The sequence below is a fragment of the Sceloporus occidentalis genome, unplaced genomic scaffold (genome assembly GCF_023333645.1).
Source record: "Sceloporus occidentalis isolate IW3139 unplaced genomic scaffold, rSceOcc1.0.p SCAF_5, whole genome shotgun sequence".
Lineage (NCBI taxonomy): Eukaryota > Metazoa > Chordata > Lepidosauria > Squamata > Phrynosomatidae > Sceloporus > Sceloporus occidentalis.
In genome coordinates, this window is record NW_028316985.1 from 125141204 (window position 1) to 125165537 (window position 24334).

General features: G+C 38.4%; 1 protein-coding gene across 8 annotated transcripts in view; it reads left to right on the forward strand.

Annotated features, from left to right (window-relative positions):
• The window catches only part of SORBS2 (sorbin and SH3 domain containing 2), a 240778-nt gene that overhangs the window by 122224 nt on the left and 94220 nt on the right, over window positions 1-24334 (forward strand). For 7 of the 8 annotated variants that reach the window (XM_089525354.1, XM_089525348.1, XM_089525349.1 and 4 more), the window contains exons 5-7: window positions 630-656; window positions 2525-2649; window positions 23118-23262. In XM_089525354.1, the coding sequence (XP_089381480.1) occupies window positions 630-656; window positions 2525-2649; window positions 23118-23262 (297 nt within the window). Of the gene's footprint in view, window positions 1-629; window positions 657-2524; window positions 2650-3976; window positions 4586-18433; window positions 18923-23117; window positions 23263-24334 lie in introns of all 8 variants that reach the window. The other variant, XM_089525346.1, reaches the window with a different exon arrangement.

Sequence of the window (24334 nt, forward strand, 5' to 3'; positions counted from 1 at the left end):
CAGAACCCTTCAAACTCCTGCACTCCCCCACCCCACTGAGCAAAAATCTTCCCCCAAAGGGGCATAGAGCTTGTGTTTCTCCCCACCATAACCACCCCAAATGTGTGAATACCAACATCAAACATTTGAAAAAAGAAACTGGAAATCATTTTGGAAGCATCTGCCACCTGTGGGGGATACTGTGCACTTCTATTCAAATCAAGGTAGTAAAACATTGAAGTAAGAGTTGAAGTTACAATAGTATTGGGTTGATTCACTGATATTTGAGGCTGGAAATGTCATAATTAGAGGGAGCTTTGGCTAAGCAAGGAATGCAGAGCCATTTTTCTCAAAGCCTGTGCTTATCTAATTTAAAATAAATTCTGTTAATTTCAAGTGAAGCTTTCTATCAAATAAGTATGTTTAAAATGGTTGCCTTTAGGAGAAAGAACTACATACTGGTGTAGCAGCACAGTTAACATAAAAGTGTGTGAGCATCAATGAGTTTCTTACAAATTGCTCTGAGGGCCCTGGTGGACAAAAGAGCAATATTGAATTAATTAAGTAGTGAATTGCCTTGAAACTCAGAAATTCAGGAGTGCAATTAATCAGAATTCCCACACATTAATACCAATATTTTCTTTTTCTAGGACTTGATTCTCAGTCACCAGATTCAGGTAAATATGGTTTTCTTTAACAGTTTTTGTGATAGCATTGATTGTGAGTGAATCGAGTAAGGCATGCTTTTATCTGACACTGTTTTCCTACATAAACTTTACTAATTGAAGGCTCTTGAACTAAATACCTCTGTCTGTGTGATCTAAGGGCTTTATATTAAATTTTTCTGAGTTTTATATGGCGGATAACAATTAGTGGCTTGCTTAAATCCAGAAAAACACCCTACATTACACATCAACATTCCCAGTAATGTAAAGTAGGAAGTACTTGATATATTTTTCAGTTAGGAAATAACAAGGAAAAGATGGAAATTAAACTGGAGTTAACTGTTTTATTGTTAGCTAGAAGTACCCATGAATTGTTATCAGTCCAAGTGGTAAAAACTAAATTGTACCTCATCCAGTAGGATAGTAACAACATACATTTCCAATAGAAGCATACAAGTCCATAGATTTATCCATGCAATGTCCTTTGTCACCTTTAAAATCTCACCTTAAACTTCTGCAGAAACAGAGACTCCCCAATTTTCCTCATGTGATCTTTTGGATATCTGAAGTGTTTTGTGTTTCTCTGCCTTTCTTCCTTTCAAAGTCAGTGTTTTTGAAGCATCTGAGAGTTGAGACAGTTTTTTTTCCCAAGCAAAATTAAAGGTATTCCATTCCATCAGCAAAGAAATACAAAACATAACTGAAAAAATAAAACCTATCAAATTATTCTGCGAACGAATCAGTTGCCCAGTGAATGCCACTGAAATGCACAACAAGAACAAAAAAGAAAACCAGCACCCGTATAGGTTAAATCATGTTGTTAGTTCCAATAATAGTAGACCTACTGAATTAATGGAAATCTTATGTATTCAGTAATTATCTAAGGGTGAATCTACACAGTAGAAATAATGTAGTTTGACACCACTTTAGCTGCTATGGCATCATCTTACAGAATCCTAGAATTTGTAGTTTTGTAAGGCACTAGCATTCTTTGACAGAGAAGGCTAAGGATCTGTTAAGACTACAGATCCCAGGATTTCATAGGATAGAGCTACAGCACTTAAAATGGTGTTAAACTGCATTATTTCTACAGTGTAGATAACCCCTTAGTATCAATAATTCAGTCGATCTGTTCTAGATGGGACTATGAGTTGGATTTTAGTCTTTTCCTGCTTTCTTCCCTGCAGCCTCTAGGAATATCCAGCATGTATATATTCAACATGTGACATGACAGTTTTCATGCTTGTGGGCCCATGGAATTCATAGATGAATAATCAAAATATGCCTCCTCCCCCCCCCCCCCCCCGGCAGCATTTTTGCAAAATCTTGCCCAGGTCATGAATTCACCAAACATGCTGGCTTCCTGAGACATTATTTATCATTTGTTATTACAATTAGTATACCAAACTTTTATCTAGGCATTGTGCAGGGTTTTTTAAAAAAAACAAAAATGTGACACAGACTCTGTCCAGAAACATGCCATCTCACTGACACACTACAGTGGGGATAGAGAGGAAAGGAAAACAAGAAAATCCAGGAATTAATTTTTTTTCAAAAGTTACAGAAATGCTGAGCGAGGCAACAGTTCTGGCAATGAAGGATCCCAATGACAGTTTGTCCTAGCCAAGTCAATGGATCAGGCTCTCCTGATTCACTTTTCCTCTTCGTCCTGCAGCTAATATGAATATGATCTTGATTGCTAATTTGTATATATTTTATCCCTTAGTTTTCCCCCCACATTGGTGCCAGTATCAGTGTAACATACATTCAGATCACTGCATTAAAAACAAACAAACCTACAACTCATTCAACTGTTACATAATCAAACCACAACTCTTTTATCAGAAATAAATTTGCTTGGATTTCTTTTCATATAAAAGCTTGGAGATCATTTAACAGTGGGAGTAGAGAGACACTGAATGGAGACACTAGCAGCTCCTCTCTTGCAGCCAAAGGCTTTCGAAGTGTCCGGCCAAATCTACAAGAAAAGAAATCACCAACTCAGGTAAAATTATGGAAATGTATGCTTACACTTTTTGGTTTATGTAAAGTTATGAAGTTCAGTCCTGTGATTTCACAAACAGGCAAGGGCATATTTCTTCAACTGGTTGTTTTCTGGATGTTTTCTTAACCTCGCTTGCATCAGTTTGTGATATTATCTATGTTTTGACAATAGACAGAAATTTATATTGGTCTGAAATTGCAGCTGATAGTTTGCTTATGCACTGAAATTCTTGCCAAAAAGTAAAACAGGGACTATGAAGTGTCCATGAGGTTTAAAATATTACCCCTAATGCAATGAGATATGGCTTTATTTTTTCCAAATATTACAGCCCTGACTCATCACATTTCAAAATATTCATTCTGTATTTATTTATTTTAAAATTCAAAAGCTCATTGGGTTATGCTTTATGTGAGGCTTTGTTAGAGATACTCTAATTAACAGTACTGCAACTTTGCACCAAAAATATGCAGCTCAGCTTAATTTGGAAACATTAATGTATTCCACTAATGATATGAAATGCTTCTTTACTTTTTTTTCCTATTAGTGTAAATCAGAGACATTAATAGAAAGTACGTTAGTTCTTATCAGTATTCTGTTGGTTACAACAATCTATCGTGCATGAGCAAATATATATTTTTATGCCTGCAATTTGATGACCAATAAGACTGATTCAAATGCATAAAATGCTTCTTATTAATAGGTTTCTCTTGTTGTTGTTACCATGTAATGGTTTCATATACTATAGCCCTACATAGTAAGGGTGCACAGCCCATAGCTCAAAGATTGTGTGAAGCCCACAAGGCTGATTCAGTCACACATATGAACATCAATTGGTTTGCTGATTTTGCATTGCTTATGGAAGTGACAGTCACAGTCACTAGTGGACAGAGCCTAAAGCTTTCTATCCACCCACTACCAGTGTGAAGCAACAGGATTTTTGGGGTTGGGCCAAGTAAATGCCTCTTCACCCCACCCTAGTGTCTGTGCATGTTCCCATGTGCCCTCCCCTCAGTCCCAGGGCTGAAAGGATTTGCACCCCTGCTGTGCACTGTTATCTGTGAGAAGTCCCATTGAATGCAAGAGCACTTGCTTGTGAGTATCGTAGCATTGCACTGTCAGCATATGCATGCTGATTTTTCAAATGTCAGAATAAAATGTTACAGTTTGGAGTGTTGATTACTTTGGCTGGTGGTTTGTTTGTTTTTTTATATCAGTACCACTATGTAAATGACATGTCATAACTCAAGTTTATTTTCCTTCTAACTTTTTGCTTTCTCTCTTTCTCCTGTAATATCATTTTTTGGTGTGGATGCTTTTGGCAACTAAGGCACCCCCATTACCTCCTAGGAAAGACAGTTTGGGTAGAACTGGAATCATTAATCACAAGAAAAGTGAAAATAACTCCTGGTCTATAACAACCAAGCAGACTAAGAAAGCTCCTCCTGATGGTGACCACTGTACTAACAAGGAGTTCCTCCGGAGGACAGTTTACTCTAAAAAATCCAATACCAGTGTGTCTTACACACACAAAACTACTAAGCCTCTGACCTTGGTTTCTAGCATGAAAACAATAGCTGGCATTCAAACGGCTGTTCGTCAAGGCCACAAAAAATTTCCAAAGCGTAAAGTCTCTACCCTGAAATTAACTCGGCCACGCAATGCATCTTCTAGTATTCCTTCTCATACACAGCAACAGCCTATGCCAGTTGAATCAGGAGTAGCTCCTCAGAGGCCAGCCTCACCTGCCTTTAACCCTGTGCCTGAGATACACAAAGCCTCTCTCTCTATTCAGATAGCTCCCATCCCTGATAATAAAGCAGCGCCTGAAAGCCAACAACATCCACCTAGGCTTTCTCCAGACCCTTCAAAGACGCCTCCAAACAATATGCAACCAATGTCTACAGTTCCTTCTGCACAGTCTACAGAGTGCAATGTGGTATATTATGTTTTTCTCCTTTTTTATTTTAGATCTTTCCTGTGTCACCTAACCTTTTTCTCTTTAGTATACTTACTTGCCTTTGACTAGTGACTCCAGTTCCTGGGTAAAACTACCTGTCACCATATTGAAAAACAATGTAGCCCTATTTATTTATTTTTTTAACCATTTTAAAATATGTTTCTGGCCTACATATAAGTATGGGGAGAGTAGAGAAAAGGCATGTGCAATTTGGATACTTTATAAGAGAGCATCTTTTTTTGTTTGCGCCCTAAAACCTACTGAGGCAGTCTAAGTAGTTTAAATAGATACATGAGAAAATGGAAATACTGTAGGCTTCCCTCTGATATTGTTCTCTTCCAGTAGAACATGACAGTCTGAAGTGGAGGACTTCCACAGTACATGGAGGGTCTCTAGATGATTCTGAACCCTAATTTCCCAGATTCATAATCATGTGAGAACATCCATGCATAGGAGAGTGTCTCTGCTGTAGATCACCATGCAAGCAGAGTGACATTAGAGAAAGGTGGGGCTGCAGTACCCACTCATGCTGTTCTTTGCATGTTAAAACTGATTAGAATGCTAGAATGGGAATCTAGAAATGGGTAAAGTTGTATCGTTGTAGGCAGGAAACTCCACTGAATATCACATGATGCATGTTCTAGGTGCAGCATCCAGATTCCAAAGTGCCGTGCATTTGTCTTCTGTGTATCTATGGATCGGTGCCTCTTGGTGATTGTAGACACTGGACTGGTCAGTGTTATGGGGACCTGCCTTTAGATGGCCATATTAATTACTTTAGCTGGAATCACACAATTAACCCTTCTTTTCTCCTGTTTTCATTCCGTGCTTTACAGCTGCTTCTCTATAACTGATATGTTGGGGTGGGAACTGTTTGCCCATCTTGACTTTAAAAAAAAATACTCTTTAGCATTTGTATTTTAAAACTCACTATAAGGATCTGGATCTTGATCAGGGGTACCACACTCAAGCACATTGAGAGTAGCAGAAGTAAAGTAGAGTAATTGGCACAAAGGGGGATTTAGTAGTGTTTTCTGGATGCAACAGGTATTTTACTCAAGAAAAGGCCTGCCTTCAGCATTGCTGCAGATGGACTCAACAAAATATGAAGGAGATTCCTAAAAGCCATCAAGCTGCAGGTGTGTGTGTGTGTGTGTGTGTGTGTGTGCACCTCCTAATATAAGAGGTCCAAAATGTGGTTGAAGGCAGAGGAATAGAGAAAAAATATGTTGAATGTCCTAACAATTGGACAAGTAAATCCCTGTAGTACAGAAGCAATCTCTATCTCTCCTAAGAGCATCAAGAAAGGAGACTGTAGCAAGATTCTTCCTTTCCCAGTTTCTTATAGGAAATTGATAAGTTCATGTTCTCTTAAAAGAAATTGATAAACTTATGCTTTCTTATCTCCTAAGATGCCAAGCAGGGATAATAGTACAGTTCAGCCATTCTATAGTAATGACTCTTTTTTGCCTATATTGAGGATATACCATGGTGTTCTGTGCACAGTAGAATTATCCTAGTTCACAATACAGAAAACCACTGTATAGGTATTCCTATTTCCAACATAAGGAACCCTGGTACCAACAAAGTTTCAGCACCTGGATAGCTCCTGTAACACCTGGAGAAGCTACAAAGGAGGCTACCCTGAAAACCAAAGAAGTAACTGCCCCTCAGTAATCCTCTCTTAAATCGTGGGTCTGTTACACTTACAGAAATGAAATGGATTTTGCTTTTGCTCCCCTTTTGCTAAAGTGCATAGATACCTTTTTGGTAGAAAAGGATAATAGATTGAAAAGCGTTGATGAGAAAGAGAAAGAGCACATTTGAAACCTTGTACGTGCCTGACTGGCTGTACCTCAACTATAAAATGAAAAGAAATTATGCTACAGCAAACGCATCCACCCTGGTGGCTCCTTCATGCCCTTGATAGCTCACATACTGATAGTGGACTTGTTTCTCAGCCCATCACCTGCTGTCCCCTGGTTGGACTTAGTTAGGAGGCTAGAATTTGGCCCACAGGTAAAGTCCTACTTGCACCAGTATATGCGTGGGAAATTTTCAACTCCCCCCCCCCTTTCTGGCCCCACATACTCTGAAAAAGCTGCCTCCTTAAGTTAGAAGACATCCCAGTGTGGCATTTATTTATGTACAAGAAGTTGCTACTCTAGGAAAATTCACACTATGCATAGAAGTCGGTATGGGCCCATTTGTAGTCTAGACACTGCAGTTTCATTTTGACATGTACTGTTGAAATCTATGCACTATGCCTCCACTGGCACAGGGAAGATACTAGATTTCACCTGTTGTGACATCAGAGGCAGAGGATGGGAGCATGTAAGCTGCACACTTGTTTTCCACATTTTTCTATAATATCCAAAATGATATTCAAGTCTCCATAGAATTTGTAAAGGTAAGAAAATGGATTTCTGATTCATAATAGATTTTGAATTGCTAGGAGTTGATTGCAGCTTCACTTGATGTGTTTGCACTTCATTGGAAGCTATTCTAGTGCTTAGGAAGTTTACTTTTAAAATTACACTTCCCAGAATCTCCCAGCCACCGTGGTTGATGCTGGCTGTGCTGCCTAAAAGAGTCTGGGAGTTATAGTTCAGAAAAAAGAACTTTTCCAAACCCTGTACATCAGTGAGAACATGGCAGCCTGGCAAGATAATATGCCTGCCTAGAAACAGAATCATTCAACAAATCCAGCTTTCTGCTATGTTCTCTTGAGTACTGTTATTTTATCCCCTTTATAGTATATTGTGGCATAAAAGTATTTTATAACATGCAAGCTGAAGCATGGTGTGATTCACATTTAATAAAGAGTCCAGTTCAGAAAGATAAAATCTTCAGATGAGTGACATATTGAAGGAGGAGGATTAATAATAGCCTTGTTCCTTTTCCCCTGTCCTAATAATGCAGAAGATGATCTTGTAGATTTAGCTGATGTGGAGAACTCAGCAATTATTGTTAGTGACCCAAGCAATGTAATTGTCTCAATGTGATTGTTACAATGATTAATAAAGTAGGAATGACAGTAAACTGTTTTGCAAAAGATGCTGTAGGAAAACAAAATATTCTTGCCACTATTTCTTGCTACGATAAAATATTCTTGCCAGTACTGTGGTTGCTTTTATCACTCAGGAGAATTTGGGGTCTTTTGCCCCAAATTCACAGACTCAGACTATAAAGGCCACAGCCCTCCTCACACACACACACACACCATAACTGATGAAAAAGTTATTTTTGTGTACCATAACTCCCAGATTCTTCTAGCCACCCAGAATTGCCAGTGATGATGCGAGTTTGGAAATTCTGGAAATTGTAGTCCAAGCCCTGTGCTATGCCTGAGGGAGCTGTGGGATGAGGTAATTTTAAAATGTCACTTCTAGAATAGTAGCCCTGACTCAACATGACAGACTGTTTTTGAGCATAAGCCAGTTCCAGGGTAGTTTGTGTAACATGGCTTGGGATCTATCTTTTAAAGAAAGTGAAGATGCTTAGGAAGATAGAGGCAGCCCAAGCTTAAGTCCCAGTCTGAAGAGAGATTTTAAATGAGCTAGAGGTTATTTATTTGGATAACAATCCAAGCTGGGCATTTACATTGCTCAGTTGTTGCTTGGAGGAACTGCAGTGAGTCAAAATCTGCATCTTGTAGCCCCCAAAATTGACTAAAAAAGCAAGTGGGCATATTTTTCTTTTAAATCCCTGGGACTATATTTCAGTAAAGAGTTTCTTTTAGTCATCTCCAAATGTTGCCAGGTTTTTAGAAGAAACATTTCTTTTGGACATTTAATGAAGCGATGTTTTTCTGGAAATAAGGACCTAAATTCAGCTAGGTATTCTTATACCATCAGTGCGCTTAAACTTTCCTAACCCTGTATTTAATTAAGGTCAAAGAGAAAAAATACCTGTGGCTGTTCATTTAGGCTGCATCTGCATTGCAGAGATAAAGGAAACATTATCTTCTAGTTTGACACCACTGTAATTGCCTTGACTCAATGCTATGAAATCCTGGGATTTGTCGTTTTGTGAGATAATTATCCTTCTCTGTCAGAGAGCTCTGGTGCCACATAAATTACAGATCCCATGATTTCATGGGATGGAGCTGTGACTGTTAAAGCGATGGCAAAATGCATTAATTCGGCAGTGTGGCAGCAACCTTACATATCTGCCTCTGTTGTATTCTATGGAAAGGTTTTCAGCAAGACTCATCATATATAGTGTAGATGGCCTTTGGAGCAAGGGGTGGGCCTATAACTTCCATCATCCCTAGCAAGCATAACCCAATAGTGAGAGGTTGTGGGAGGTGAAGTCCAAAAGCATTGGGAGAACCATAGTTGTCTTCTGTAATGTTCTGGTTTTGTTGTTGTTGTTGTTGTTGTTTGGAAATATGTTATTAAATTTGGTTCCTAGAACCAAATCCAGGAATAATAATAATAATAACAACAACAACAACAACCACTACCACCACAGCCAACCCCATTGTATTTAATGGGACTTGAGCATCCACAGGTTTTGGTATCCAAGGGGAATCCTGGAACCAAAAATGGAACCAAGCCCTAACAGATGGGCCAACTGTAGTTGGAGGATAGTCTAGAGGGTGGTATAGAAAATCAGCAGTGGGTTGAGTTAGGTTTCAGTCAGGCTTTTAGTCAGCTTAGTTGAGTCAGGAAGGCAAATGGTGTGATATGTGATTGATATAGATTATATAAGGTAGATGCATAGCATTAACAACTAAGCGGTTCAAGCTTGTCACCATATGCTTCAACACACAATGTAATCATAACCTGCTCATTTTTGGTTTAATAAATATTTTGCCATATATACATGCACCTCTTGAGATGCTTCAGTAGTATCAGTAGGGTGGTGTTAAGTCAGACACAAGGTGTCTGTGGTGGCAGATCTTGTTCAATTTGGTGACTCTGGTGACTACAGGTGAACGTAGGTAAAAAGGTCAGAAAGGCAAATGTCACATGTGGCAGCAGCCTAAATAATTGATTCTGTGTCTCTCGGGTGGTCTCCTGTGTTGGAATTAAAGGGGGAAAGCTTCTCACATAATGGCCAGAGGACAATTAGAAGATCTCCACAAGCAGTGGCATAAAAGATTTTGAAAGACCTTACACTAGTTGGAAATGGGAATGTGCGGCAAGTAGAGATTACCACATTTGGTCTTGATAGTGGTTGGATTTATAAAGGACTTTACTGCAAACCTTCCACCACTAGAGTACATTACTGGAAGCTGTGAACTTGTAAGCTCATTTCATACAAGATGTATATGCTTCCCTTGTTGCTTTCTCCATGTCTTTCAGCTGTTTCACACCTCAGAAATAAAGCAGTTTGGCAACACTTTAACTGTCATGGCTCCATCCTGCAGAATCCAGGGATTTGTAGTTTTGTGAGGTATTCAGCCTGGTCTGTCAGATAGCTCAGCAAACTACAAATCCCAGGGCTCTGTAGGACAGCATTATGGCAATTAAAGTGATGTCAAACTGTCTTATTTCTGCAGTGTGGATATACCCTGAGTGATATGAACGGTATATTTTTGGTGAGAACATTAGGTGAGGTTTTCCAACCATTTAGCAAGAAGAGAAGAAAATGTGCACAAAGCTTTTTTAAAATTAAATTTGTCCTGATTTAACACATGTGGCCCACGAGCCACATGTGGCCCCTATAGCCATGTTATATTTTGCTCTGTAATGACACCACATAAAGTCTAGGAGGTGTGGAGGGCATTTCTCAAGAGTTGAAACCAATTTTTACAAAAATGTTCAAAAACATTTTTGCCCCAAAATGTCCTCTAGGGAATGTGAGGTGCCTTTCTACATTTTGCTGGACCAGGCCTAGGAGAAGTCTTTTTTGAAACCAAAAACATGGTATAAATGCCCCCATATTCCCTAGAGGCATTTGGGGGCATTTTTTTACAAATTATTTTTTGCAGGGAGCTAATGTAGCTCACTAGCCTTCCATAGTTGTCCATCCCTGCCATGCATCATCGTGGAAGAAGGGCAACTTTACCATTTATGACCAAAAAAAACCCCAACACAATCAGACTAGCCAAGGCTGTAATCCTGTACTCAATGACCTTAGAGTAAAGCCCACAGAACTCAGTGGGATTTACTTTTCAGTAGATGTGTATAGAATTGTACTCTATATAACTCTAATTCATTTTGGTGTGATATGTGAGCATAAGAGAAATTCATGACACATTTCATGCTCTGTCAGTAGAATCAAATGAGTTTCCCAACGTTATTCACCAGTACCTTGACCATGAATAAGTCTTAGGTTTTATATGTATGACACAAAATGTATGTGGTATTTTAATGGTATTTTAACGTACAAGTTTGGACCAAAGTTATTGGCAGTGGGAATTATTACAGTGGGGAGGACTTATAAATGGCATCCTAAAAACAAATATTTTCATGGTTTTAGGTGAACATACAGACAAAGGTGAGAGACCATGTGCTTTTAAGAAAAAGGGACCTTGTTCAGTTATTTGAATGTGCAATTATTCTTGCACTGAGATGTGTGTGAACAGCATGATGATTGCTGTTGGATATGCATATGATAGTTTGGATGTCATGGTATATGAGCATCTGTCTACAAGAATATGATGTGTGTTTAACATGTTGAGGGGAACCATGTGTCTGAATGTGTGGGGATGCAGTGCATTTGCATGCATTTGTGCAGTTGAGAAAACCTTTTTTAAAAGATTGTCTGTCATTCATTTGGAGCAAGATGCTTGGATTGTGTTCTACAATTGAGAAACTAGATTTCTCTTTCTTCCGTGTGAGGGGCAATGACCATTCACTTCCAGTCATTAAAAAGTCATTAGAAGTATTCATCAGAGTTGTCAGTATTGAAATGTATTGAAAATAGGAGTTAAGCAGATTTGCATTGGCATTAGAATGCAAAGAAGCAAAGTTAGGAGTGCTGATCTTTAGACATAGCATTGTCCCTCATGTGAAACCCTTCATCAAAAGCCTTAAATGCTGACAGCTGCTTTATGAATCCTTACAGATCATGCCATTACCACATGTATTCCTTCTCTTTCATGGAGAAACATGTGCCAATGCTGTCAGTTCCTAATAGCAGTTTGTCTACAAACCTGGAGTCTCTTGAGGATGTAACAGATAGCTGCAGAATGTATCTGCAGGTTGATGCCCAACAGGACCGGCCAAAGGCATTTTGCTTCTTGAAGCAAAGAGCAAAATGGTGTTCCTTCCAGTTCCATACCTGGACTGACAGTTGATTCTTTGTTCATCAGTGGCAATTGGAAAACATTCTTCATTGATGTGAAGGTTGTAGGCTAGCGTAGGATGCCCAAGATGAGCTTCATGGCTCAGAGATCTTTCCTCCAGCACCCTGCTACAATATCCCATGCGATCTCCCAATGTAATCACCTCACTCTACCTTATGGTGAGACTAACCCTGATGACCTATTGGAGTATTCCAAGTCACTTCTAGCTTCTATAAGTTTCCTCCTGTTACCAATTATACTGTTTGACTAACTATATTTAGCATTTAGAGGAAATCAAGTAGTTAAGCACATTACTTAAATTCATCTTCACTGAGTGAAATGAAGGAGATCATCATTTGATCGTTGACATGTAGCAGAACAGGAACATGTAGCACATAAAGAATTAGGCTTCTGTACAATGCAATGCAAGACAGCAATCTTAACAATAATTGGGATTAAATGTTTATCAGCATTTATTGAACTATGGTTGTCTTATTTGCCCAGAAGATAATTTAAGGGATAGCGTAAAAAATGACAGAGCATCAAAAGGGACTTTTAAACAAAAAACACACAAAAACAAAACCTCCTTTTCATCCAGCTGTTGGTGCTGCTCTTTGCAGACACAACTCAGCAACCAAAATGAATGCAAGAATTCAAACTCCCAGATTAACCTCATAATTTGAATACTGAAAGGTGGGAAAAGATTTTATGCCTGCTTTTGAATAAACCAAATTTTTAAAAAGTTGAACATGGCTCTTAATAATAGGTATTTTTACCCACTTGTGTGAGTGCATTTGTGTTAAAACTTGAATTTTGTGTGCTTTCTTGTCCTCTGTGTTAATTAATAAGAATCAGTTCACTTTTTTGTCTTAGATTCTTAATTTTGTTTCATTCTTTTGAAGCAAGGCCAGCAATGTGGTGTCATGATATATCTAGTGCCCCTTTATGAAATTTATGTTAAAAATTTGAAACTGTTGCCCACAGCTGCTATCATACATCAGTATTTTATGTGAATTGCCAGTACAACCATCAGTGATCCAATAAACATCTCTCAATGCAGAGATCTGGAATAAAGACCCTACACAGGTAACCCATAGCCTGGTTGTCTTTTATGAGCAAAGAAACCCTGACCTTACTCAGCATTAAGCCTAAAATATACCTCAGTATATGGAATAAGAGCACTGCACAGACAGTCCAAAGCCTCCTCAAACCTTTGATTCTGTTTCATAAGTAAATGGTTTTATAATGTTTGTTTTTTGACACAGAAAAAAAATCACATGAAAGTGGCCTTGATTTTGCATTGTTACACCATGCTAATTCTTCATGAATATGTGTCACATTATAAAATCTGATTCACAGCATCATAGAAAATGACAGCACTGTTGAGTAAATAATAATATGTTTTAACCATCCATAGAAGCTAGTTCCTAGATTTGGTTATAACCTGCTGTAATCTGTGAGTTTTTAGAACAGTGATTCAAAAATTATACTACCACAGTACCCGATACATTTTCAGGTGATTTGCAGACTGATGGCAAAAGTAAGAAGAAGAAAAATGCTATTCCCCATCAGAAATAGTTTTAAAATACTATTTTAAAATTTACAGTATTTCCACCTGCACTCAAGTACAACTGTTCTGAACGAGATACTTTACTGTGCAAGAATCAAAATGTTTCTATTGCTAGGTAGCAGGTAGGTATGGCTCTGTATTACAGACAAGTTCCAGCACATTCTAGACTTTGACTAAAGAACTTTCAGGTGACTTTCCCATAGCAGTACATTAGAAAAAATGCTTGAAGTTCATGAAAAAGCAGTAAACCAAAACAATGGCTTGCAATTTTGTTTGTGTTCTGTACCTGCTTACCAAAATGTAAATCCTTTTTTACTTAATTTCTGAGTAAGCACAAATAGGGCAGTATGTATGTTGAGCATTTGCCCCTACAGTATATGCCCTTTTCCTTTTTACTGTAAAAGATTAGACAAAACAATGGCAGTACAATTACCTTTTTTAAAAAATGCATATCTTTTGGACAATTGCTGGTTCGTCCATGATAATAGCATTTCTTGTTCAAAATAAAACTTACTTTCATCTAAGATACTGTGGTTGAAATCCTTTCCATAGATGATAGACCTTTTAATATTGAGAAGTCACAATTTATGTGTCCAATATGCTTTTAATTTTGTTGAAGAATTAAGTTCAGAATTCCATACTTTTCATAGAGGTACTCTCAGGTTCCATGGCTCACACACTATATGTACATGGTTTTCTGTCTTCTGTGAGCACAGAAAATACAGCCCCATTCAGACACTAAGCCTAAAAAGGAATGGTAAATATGAGGGATGGGGCATAATCTTTTAACAGGGTCCCTAGCAGGGGAACTTTATTCACATTCAGATGACAGCAAATATAATCCTGTTCAGATCTTACTGCTCAGCATAGCAAGACTAGGACTAGAGAGATACAGGGATGTATAACAATGGTGCAAAACACACTGCAGAAATAATCCAGTTTGAAACTGCTTTAACTGCCCTGGCTCAATGCTAGGGAATTCTGGGAACTGTAATTTTGTGAGACATTGAGCCTTCTCTGTCAGAGAGCCCTGGTGCCATAACAAACCACAATTCCCAGGATTTCTTAGCACTGAGCCAGGGCAGTTAAAGCAGTCTCAGACTGGATTATTTCTGTAGTATGTTTTGAACTAATGAAGGCACAGTACATGGACTGATGCTCCTACTCACACATTTACTTATTCTCTTTAGACTTATCACATGGACAGAGCTTGTCTGCACTTGCCCTAGGAAGTTTTTAAGCTTGAAGAGTGAAATTTCCTTCATAGACATGGCTTTGGATCATGTGTATTGTTAAGACCACTATGAATTTTATTAATCTGACTTAGCCATTATATTTTGATCTGGCTGTATCGATAATAATTTAGTATAAATATTTTTATTAACCTCTTAAAGGACTTGATTTCAAGTATGTTCTGGAAAGATTCAGAATGGCATTTTCTGTGTTCCTTTCTCTGCATCTTCAGTTACACAGCTAAATGTACTATCTGTCTTTTAAGCTTTAAAATATTAAAGTCAGATCTAAATCACGTCATATTGTCTATCTTGTATTTTTACCAACTGACCATTTCACAAAGTGGTTTCATTTCCTGGGGATAAAGCAATCACACTTCACATATTTCACTTTCCAGAAAAAGCACAATACTTGGATAATATTATTTTGCCTTCAGTCAGTCATAAATAAAAAACCTTCTTTTAATGATTCATCTAAGAGCCAGCCTTTTGCTTTTTGAAAATAAGTGAGGATTTTGTGTGTGCATTCTGTCAACACATGATAGAGGATTTAAAAATATATTTATATCTGCATTGTTCAAAATAAGGCAGAGCTGTGTATTTCTTTTTTTTTTCCCAATCAATATGCCTTACAGAATCACTGATCACAAATATGACACTGTGATTTCTTTCACTCATGTACACACCCTTGTTTTGTACTCCCTTGGAAAAGGACTGATCATTCTGACATAAGATTTAGAATCACATCCGTTAAATCAACACAATTTGTGTTGTTTGTCAAGTCTGCTGCAAGAGCTTTAAAAGATATTTTCAGATAGTAGATTAAAAGAGTCTTTCAGTAGCTCAGGAAAATCTGCTGGATTTAAAACATTTTTAGGTGACTGGTGTTTTTTCACTGTACTTTACTGTAAGTGTCTATTAGATAACAACCATACGTTAATACTGGATCAATGTTGATTGTAAACAGACAAATTCCAAAATAAGATCACCATGTACATTGCATTTCAAATTTTGTAAAGTGGTGTAATCATCATCTTGTAATTCTTGAAACAATTCAGCAGTTCCTCAGCCTGGGAGGTGGAACAACTAATATACAAATCAAGAGCAATTGCTTGCCAATTCACGGCTCATAGTGCATTAGTAATGCCTAAAAGATTGTTTGTTGTTGGCAAACAACAGGAATTACTGTACAAACCACTCCAACAAAATCTGTTCTATCATATATATATTGAGGAAGAAGACATTCATGTATATGTTTCAATTTGTTTGCTTATCCCACATGTGTTATTTAGTTCTATTATGTTGATAACAATCCTTTGCTTAGCCACTGTTTCTTTATTTATATCTTTCCCATCTTCCTCTTCCTCTTCCTCCTGTCATGGAAAAATACTTTTGGTTCTGTGACTGTAACATGTAGTTTAGACAATCAGGTCCTTGTCTACAGTGTATAAGTAACTGTTATAGTGCTTTATTCCACCTAAACTGCCATGGCAATATGCTATAGAATTCTAAAGTTTGTGGTTTACTGAAGCCCAAACAAGGTGATGCTCAAAATTCTACAATAAGGACTTTTGACATATATGGACTGAGAAATATCAGATGGCCAAGCAGGGTTCAGGAAAAGCAGAGGCATTAGGGATCATATTAGAAACGTGTGTTGGATAATGAAATGCACCAAAGAATTTTGGAAGAAAATCAGCTTGTGTGTTACCAATTATAGCAAAGCTTTTGATTATAGATTATGAAAAACTATGGCTCACTCTTAAAGTACATCTGCTTGTCCTGATGTGTAACCTATACTCAGAACAAGAGGCTACTGTTACTGTATGCTGAACTTGTATCATACATAAAGCAGGATTAGACTTGGAGGAAGGAACATCAACAATTTAAGATATGCAGATGGCACCATACTACTAACAGAAAATAGCAGGCTTGGAACAATTACTGAAGAAAGTCAAGAAAGAAAGTGGAAAGGCATGTTTACAACTGAACACTAAGAAGACAAAAATAATGACCACAGATGATTTACATAACTTTAAAGTATACAATGAAGACATTGAAATAGTTCAAGATTTTCCATACCTTGGCTCAGTCATCAGAATGGAAACTGCAGTCAAGAAATCAGAAGAAGACTTGGACTTGGAAGGGCAGCTATGAAGGAACTAGACAAGAACTTAATGTGTAAAGATATACCATTGGATATTAAAGTTAGGATTGTCCATGCCATTGTATTTCCCATCATAATGGTTGTGAGAGCTGATCGGTGAAGAAAGCTGATGGGAAGAAAAGGAACTCATTTGAGATGTAGTGCTAGCAAAGAGTTCTGTGGATACTGTGAACTGCTAAAAGACAAATAAATGGGTCCTAGAGCAAAACAAGCCTAAACTCTGCCTAGAAGCCAAGATGACTAAACTGAGACTGTCATACTTTGGCCATATCATGAGAAGACATGATTCACTAGAAAGGACAATAATGCTTGGTAAGGAAGAAGGCAGTAAGAAAAGAGGATAGATTGTGGTGAGGAAGGCGCAACTCTGATTCTGCAAGACCTGAACAGGTCTTGATAATAGGGTGACTTGGAGGTTCCCTCAGTTGTAAGGTCACCACAAGTTGAAATCAACTGGATGACAGTTAGCAACAACAACAGCAACAACACAGATCTGTATCATCAGAATAAAAAATGGGGATTGAATATGCCCCTCTCCCCTACCTGTAATTACCATCATTTTTAAAAACCAGTACTGTCTTTGCCTTTGAAAGGGAAAGAGCTCACTATCCCTTACTAATGGTCAAGTTTCCTAACTCTTCTAATGTGTAAACCCTACTAAGTTCACTGGTGAGTATGCCTAATTACATGCTTTTACAATTACAGCCTTGAAATTGGGACTAGATCTAGATTTGGGTCAGATACCTACAAATTAAATGCATTGTTTGTTTACTACTTACTCGGTTACATTTAGTCCATCCAGACAAATCACAACTGTAGTCCCATTCATACATGTCTTGTGTGGAACAGGTCCTATATGATCAAGAGAAAGCACTATTACTCCTGCTGTTGAAAACATACATATCACTTATGTCCATGCACAGAGTGTGGACATTTGATGAGAAGAAGCCTGTGGGTATGCATAAACTTCTTCCTTTCAGATATCCATGTACAGAGCAACTTGTGGATTTTTGGTAAAGTAGAGCAAAGATGGCTATAACATTAAGGAGAGGGCAGTGGCAAAGCCTCATTAATTTCATAAAGCCATCCTCCAATATCACAAATACATAAAGAGGGTTACTGTCATGATTCCTTTTGCCACTGACTGTGAAAGAATGATACCTAATTTGCCTACTCCCGTGGCACTCTTATTGACACACACTGTTTATTTCTGTTAAAGTCTTTTGAGAATATAGGAGTCCTTTGAGATTTGAAGTAAATTTAGATGTCATTATGTGATGGGGGGGGTGAATCTCTAATATTCGTTAGATAAAGGCAGCTTATTGAATCATGAACCTTAGAAACTGACATAAATTTTCATTCCAGTACACTATAGTTTCTGGCATTGCTTCTCTTAATACATGATTTGCTGACTGTGTTTTCTTTTGTAATGAGTTTACTTCTAATCTACTTGTGTGTGCTTTCTGTGACTGCTTTTAAAAGCACACACATGATGTGTCTTTCCCCTTCTCATGTACTCTTTCACACAAAAGAGTAAGGAAAAGACTTTTTAAAAAATCGATTTAGTAATATGTTTTCTTATTTTTGTTTGTTTGTTTGTTTGTTTCTCAAAACTCAGCTTGGAAACCAGAAAGTCACTGACCATGTGATGGAGGTAAATGCTTCACAGTCACACAGACAAACTTCAGCCGAAACTTCGCCACTGCCTCCTTCACCTCCTTCTTCCAGGGTGTCGATTAACAGACCCTATCTCTCACCTGACAGTGGTGGCGGCCATGTAACATATATTTTGCCGACACGTGACAGTTTTTGGCCTTCACGCTTTTATAGAACCCTGGCCCTTTCACAATTCTCATACACGTACCCTTTCCTAGTTCCTGACAGTACTATCCATCACCGGACTGAAACGGCCTCTGTTATGACAGACTCAGCCATGAGTGAGTACTCTTCTCGCCCGGTGAGCGAGTCTTCCACGGCCATTCTAGATGACCTACAGAGCTGTAACTATGATACTACTGATGGTTCTGAAACACCTTCCCCAACCTTGAGCCAGATGTCTGCTGTGTCACATGGCACCACCTTAACCTCCACTGCTGCCGGCTCCCATGTAATTATATTTCCTTTTTCCTCCCTTTTGTTCAACCAGGCTGCCAAAGTAGAAAAGAACTAATCCTTGTCTGACACCCCATCTACTTAATGAGCTTGCTAGTAATTGATGGTATTTCTTAGTATGGAATGTTTATAAATGTTATACGTGGAAGTTATAGGAAATAAATGTGCTGGAAGATCATTTTAGTACTCTGGATCAATGATCCATCCTGTGGAAGATATGATGGTAGTTTCCTGTTCTGATCAGTTAAGAATAGGGGTGTTGATTTTTTGCTTATTTCATTCCCAGATGGGCAGTGCTATGACAGTGTTTGCACAGTTGTGGGGATTTTGTTTCTTACATACTATAGTGGGAGCATGCACAAAATAGTGTTTGTGGGCAAAATACAGTTCACACAAAAATGGCTTTGCAAATAAAAAAAAGCACAACATAACTGTGTTTTTCAGTTAGCCGCAACATTTTTTTCCTATTGCTGATGGTGATGAGAAAACACTGAACTTTCTGTTGTTGAAAGTTTTTTTGCAGAGGTTGATACCTAATTTAATGAGTCTGGACTTGTCAAGATACTCCTTGTCACGGGTTGGAAAAACTGAGAATATACTTTACATACCTAGTTGTGAAAAATGTCCCCCAGTGTTGTTTTTCTGTTTACTTTAGCTTAAAGTTATTTACTTTTCAGCTTTTTAAATCTGTTGGGCTCAAATATTCTTTCATTTGCACCTTAATTTTGTTATTACATGTCCAAATACTATTCACGATTAAAGGTGAAGCATAAGTCTTTTGATGCAAATAAATATTTTCACATTGCCTGTTTTTAATGTTTACTTTCTACTGTGAAGACTTGCCCCCAATCCATCAATATAGAGGTATGAGTTTAGATATGGTGAAGTGAACAGGAAGTTCAAGTGATTTGTGCTTCCCACCTCTTCACCTTACCTCCCAGGTACAACACTTAGATCTTTCAAGCCTAAGAAATGCCCACATCCTCCTTAGTCTGTTTGGGGCTGTGCAGACTGCCCCTAAGGGTTGGGGCCGCAACAACTGCATGCCGCGCCCCCCAATCTGGCCTTTCCAGGGAGCAAAAGAACCGCAAAAAGTGCCCTGGGAAGGGTGCAATAGCCACACTGCCGCAGCTTTAAGTCGCTCCTTTGGTACTGCGTCATGCGGACGCAGCACCAGAGGAGCACTGTCATGCTGTCATGTGTATGCCACGCCCCGACTCCACCCCCAGATCGGCCTTTATGGCCAGTGTGCACAGCCCCTATATGTCTTTAAATGGGAAGACTTAAAATGTTGTGTTTGGTGTTTGGCTTTGTGGTGTCATGGTGGAACAGAAACACAAGACATACCGTACATAACTATTCCTCTTGCAGTACTGTGACACCCAAAAATTTCTCATATCTCTGACAGGCCCTGTCTTCCTGGGCCAAATAAAATGTCCTCCTCCCATTCATACAATGACAAGTCCAGATGACTCAGCCGAGTCTCCTGTTCTGGTGGGAACAGTCTGGATAATGTCTAGCCAGTTCAGTACTGAATCTGCCATATACCCCTCCCTCTTTAAAAGGTATTAAAATAACTCACAGTTTGCTCTAGACCTTCTTGGAAGATCTGGAGCCCTGTGTTGCGATGCTGGCAACTCTTTACAAGGCATTGCTCACTCTGAGTTCAAAACAAGGGTTCTGAGCTCAGAGCAAGTGACTCACCACGGCCACAACCATGCCAGGTGGCACAGTGGGATGCATGTACAAATAGCCACCCACCGTTGTAACGGGGGGATGTCAGGGCCACTCCAGGACCAGAATGCTCAGTGCTGCACCAAGAGTATTCTGGTCTGTGCTGACCCAGTCTGAGAAAGGCACTATCCACCCATTTCTTATTTATTGTTGCTTATTATAGCCCAGGGCCAAATCTCAGTGTCAGAGCAGAGTCTGGGGCATTGCCTCAAATTAATTAATTATTTTCCAGCCTTACTGTGTTAGAAAGAAAGAGATTCTAGGATAAAAGGAGAGCTACTTGGAGCTGGAAACATTCCTCCTTGGCCTCCAACTCCTAGAATCCATCAAGCTTTGGAGATTCTGGGAAATGTAGTCCAAAAGGTAAGTTTTCCATGATTTCCTCAGGGATAAGGTTATGGCAGGGGGCAAACTTCTGGATGATGAGTAAGAGACCACCATGATGAAAAGTGTGCCTCAGCAATGGATCTTAATGTATTTAGAGTTCATCATTTAATGCAATTTTATTTTTCCATTAGCAGTGATCACTGACTGCATGAAGGTGCTTCTGATTCAGCCCTTTTCTTCAACTAATATTTCCCCCCTTAAGCACTTCTGTCTTACAGGAATAAAAGCATGCATAATATTTACATTCATTTCCCACAACATGTATTGTTTCTTTTTGAGGGTTTTTTTCAGGGAAGTCCTTGAGAATAAGTATGTATGTCTTTAATGGATAAGACAAAAATCCATGAACTAATATGTGAAATAAGGAAAAGTACAATAGCCAGTAATTTGATTATGGGGATAATTTCATCCTCATCTCAAATGAGGCACGGAGTACATTTTACAGGTTCTGGATGCATAGTTAAAACAGGTTGGAATACATTCAATATCTAACAGGTCGCATTACAAAATTATAAGATTTTAATTTTAAAAGAAAGCTAATTTAAGATCATACAGTAGTTTGATTTTTAATCCCAGTAGTTTTTTGGTTAACCTAAGAAATACAGGATGCAATTCTAAACAAATTTACTGGGATTTTTTTTTTAACTTAGTAGGAGGCCACCCAAACTTTGTAGCCCTGAATTTACTTTGAAGTTTGGCTGGCCTCCTACTTGCCATATATACTGACTTGCATTCTTGAATGTACAGGTTGGGATTCATCAGTGCATCTAAATGTATGGAGGAAAAAGCATATTGGTAGAATATGCTAAATAAAGCTTCTTTATTTCTCCTTATTTGTTAGTAAAGCTACAATCCTGTGCATACATATTTGGGAGGAGCCTCTTATCATTAGGTCTTATTCCTGAGTAGAGTTGTATGAGAAGTATTTCAGTGCTTCCTGCAGCCAGTTACAGTCATTTTACCACTTTTAAGGTAGCATTTACACTGTAGAAATAATGCAGTTTGATACTACTTTAACTGCCATGGCACCATCCTAAAGAATCCTGAGATTTGTAGTTTGGCAAGGCACCATCACTCTAGCAGAGAAAGCTAAAGATGTAGTAAAACTACAAATCCCAGGATTTCATAGCATGATCCTACAGCACTTAAAGTGATATCAAACTGAATTATTTCTACAGTGTAGATGCAGCCAAGGGCAAAAATGTTCTTCCTCCTACTTTCATGGACTAGCAATCTTGGGACTTCTTTTCTTTTTGGTGGGAGAGCATTTGCCAATATACTTGGAGGCACTAGATTTAGTCTGTGGGTACTCAGGGCAAATAGCTTAACAATGAGAATACTTAGCTCCAGTATTATGCCGCTCCAATACTAGTCACTGTAACTATACATCTGCATCTGCCACTCGAAGCAGCCACATCACTCTGCCTAGTGGTAGAGCCAACCCTAGCACTTGTGATTTGTTTGGATAGCAAATTCAGCCATTGCCAAGCTGCAGCTGTGTGGCCATAATAAAACAAAGCATGCATAAAATGGGAGCACTGGCATAATTTTTCAAAAGTAAAAGAGAGATAGTGGTACAACACACATAATTGGTTTTAAATGTGTATCCACAGAAACCTATAACCATCATTGAAGTTTTATAGCAGACTGTGGTTACACTTGGCAATCATATGTACTTTGTCACCAGACTTATCACAGCACTGAAGGGCATGTACATTTTTTAAAATCTTCCTGTTGTTATTATCTTTATCTTCATGTGAACAGGATATGATATTAAAGCATAACTAGAGGACAAAGAAGAATTCTACCACCATCTTTGTTTTGTACTGTGTGAATGCAGATGTCCCTTTAACTGTGGTTTTTTGGCAGCTTCCCATGATTCCATCTTGCTATATTTTATGGGAGAGTTGCAGGAGAGGGGTTGAGTCATAACTAAATACGTGACAACAGGCTACTGTTTGGAGGATCCCAGTTCTTTCTTCACCCTTTGTATTTGGCTGGTTGGATTCATACTGTTCTCTGGGTAGTGTAATGGGATGTGACTTTTTGCATCTGTTCTTCTCTCTCAGACTCAGATAACAGTGAATGGGAACTCTAGTGCAGCAACAAGCCCAATGAGCCACTTTCAAAGGCCTTTCTCCCCCTCTTCAGTGTACTCCCCACCAGTCTCACTAAGTTCAAGCACAGTTCACCTACAACAGAGCAGAACAATGGGTGAGTCCCATTTATGGTGTAAATTTATTAAGGTTGTATTTAAATAGGTGTACATTGGTCTAGGATATGCTAAACTTAAGTTTCTCCAATTTCTGGTGGACTATGTTCTCCAAAGAGCACCCCTGGCAGCAGGGATGGACAAGATACTCAGTGCCTGTTACAGGTTGCATCACACCAAAAATCTGGGGTGGGGGGATAGAGATATGCATCAGTTAACAAAGTAGGTGTGTTCCTGGGCATTGCTTCTTTAACAGAAAATTAGATATTAAAGGCAGAGGTAACATGGGAAGAATAGATAAAGTGTTTTACACCACAAAATAAAGAAGAGCAAATGGTTAGTGTTTCAGCAGACTTTTTTTATTCAGAACTAAAGATGTACACATCTTAATATAATAATAATAATAATAATAATAATAATAATGAATCTTGAAATGAAACAACAAAAAGTTGTTTTATGCTTGCCCAGTACTCATTTCAACCTTGTCCTTTGTCTAATTAAAATGGGTTTTTTAGCAGCATCAGCACTGGAACAATGATGGAAGGCTAGAGAAACATGAACTTTCAGCTGAATTGCAAAAACAGATCTGTATCTAACTGTGCAATGAAGCTTGAGCAGGGAAAGAGCAGGTTTCTATTCTCGCTAATCCAATTGTAACCAAACGTAAATTGGGTAATCACTTCATGGGTAAACAAAAACATTTGGAATATTCTAGAGACCATGTCAAAGCTTCTTCCAAAATACTTCCAAGACATCCAAGGATTATTCCCCCACCACCACCTTTCCAGCTTCTACTTTTCTAATCATTTCTGTTTTGCTGGCTAAACATATAGCTCTGTACTTTTTTTAAACATACTGGGGGAAACTTTTGAGGCTTATCTGCTCTCCTCTGTTTTGGTGTTGATGCATGCTCAGGTAAGAAAATCTAAAGGCATCTGATGTTCTCTTTGCCTGTTGTAAGCAGGCACACATGGTTATAATTGGATCAGCAAGCATAGAATCCTTCTCTTTCCCTGCTCACGTTTTATTGTACTGTTAGCTACAGAAGTACTTTTACAACTCAGAACTGAATGT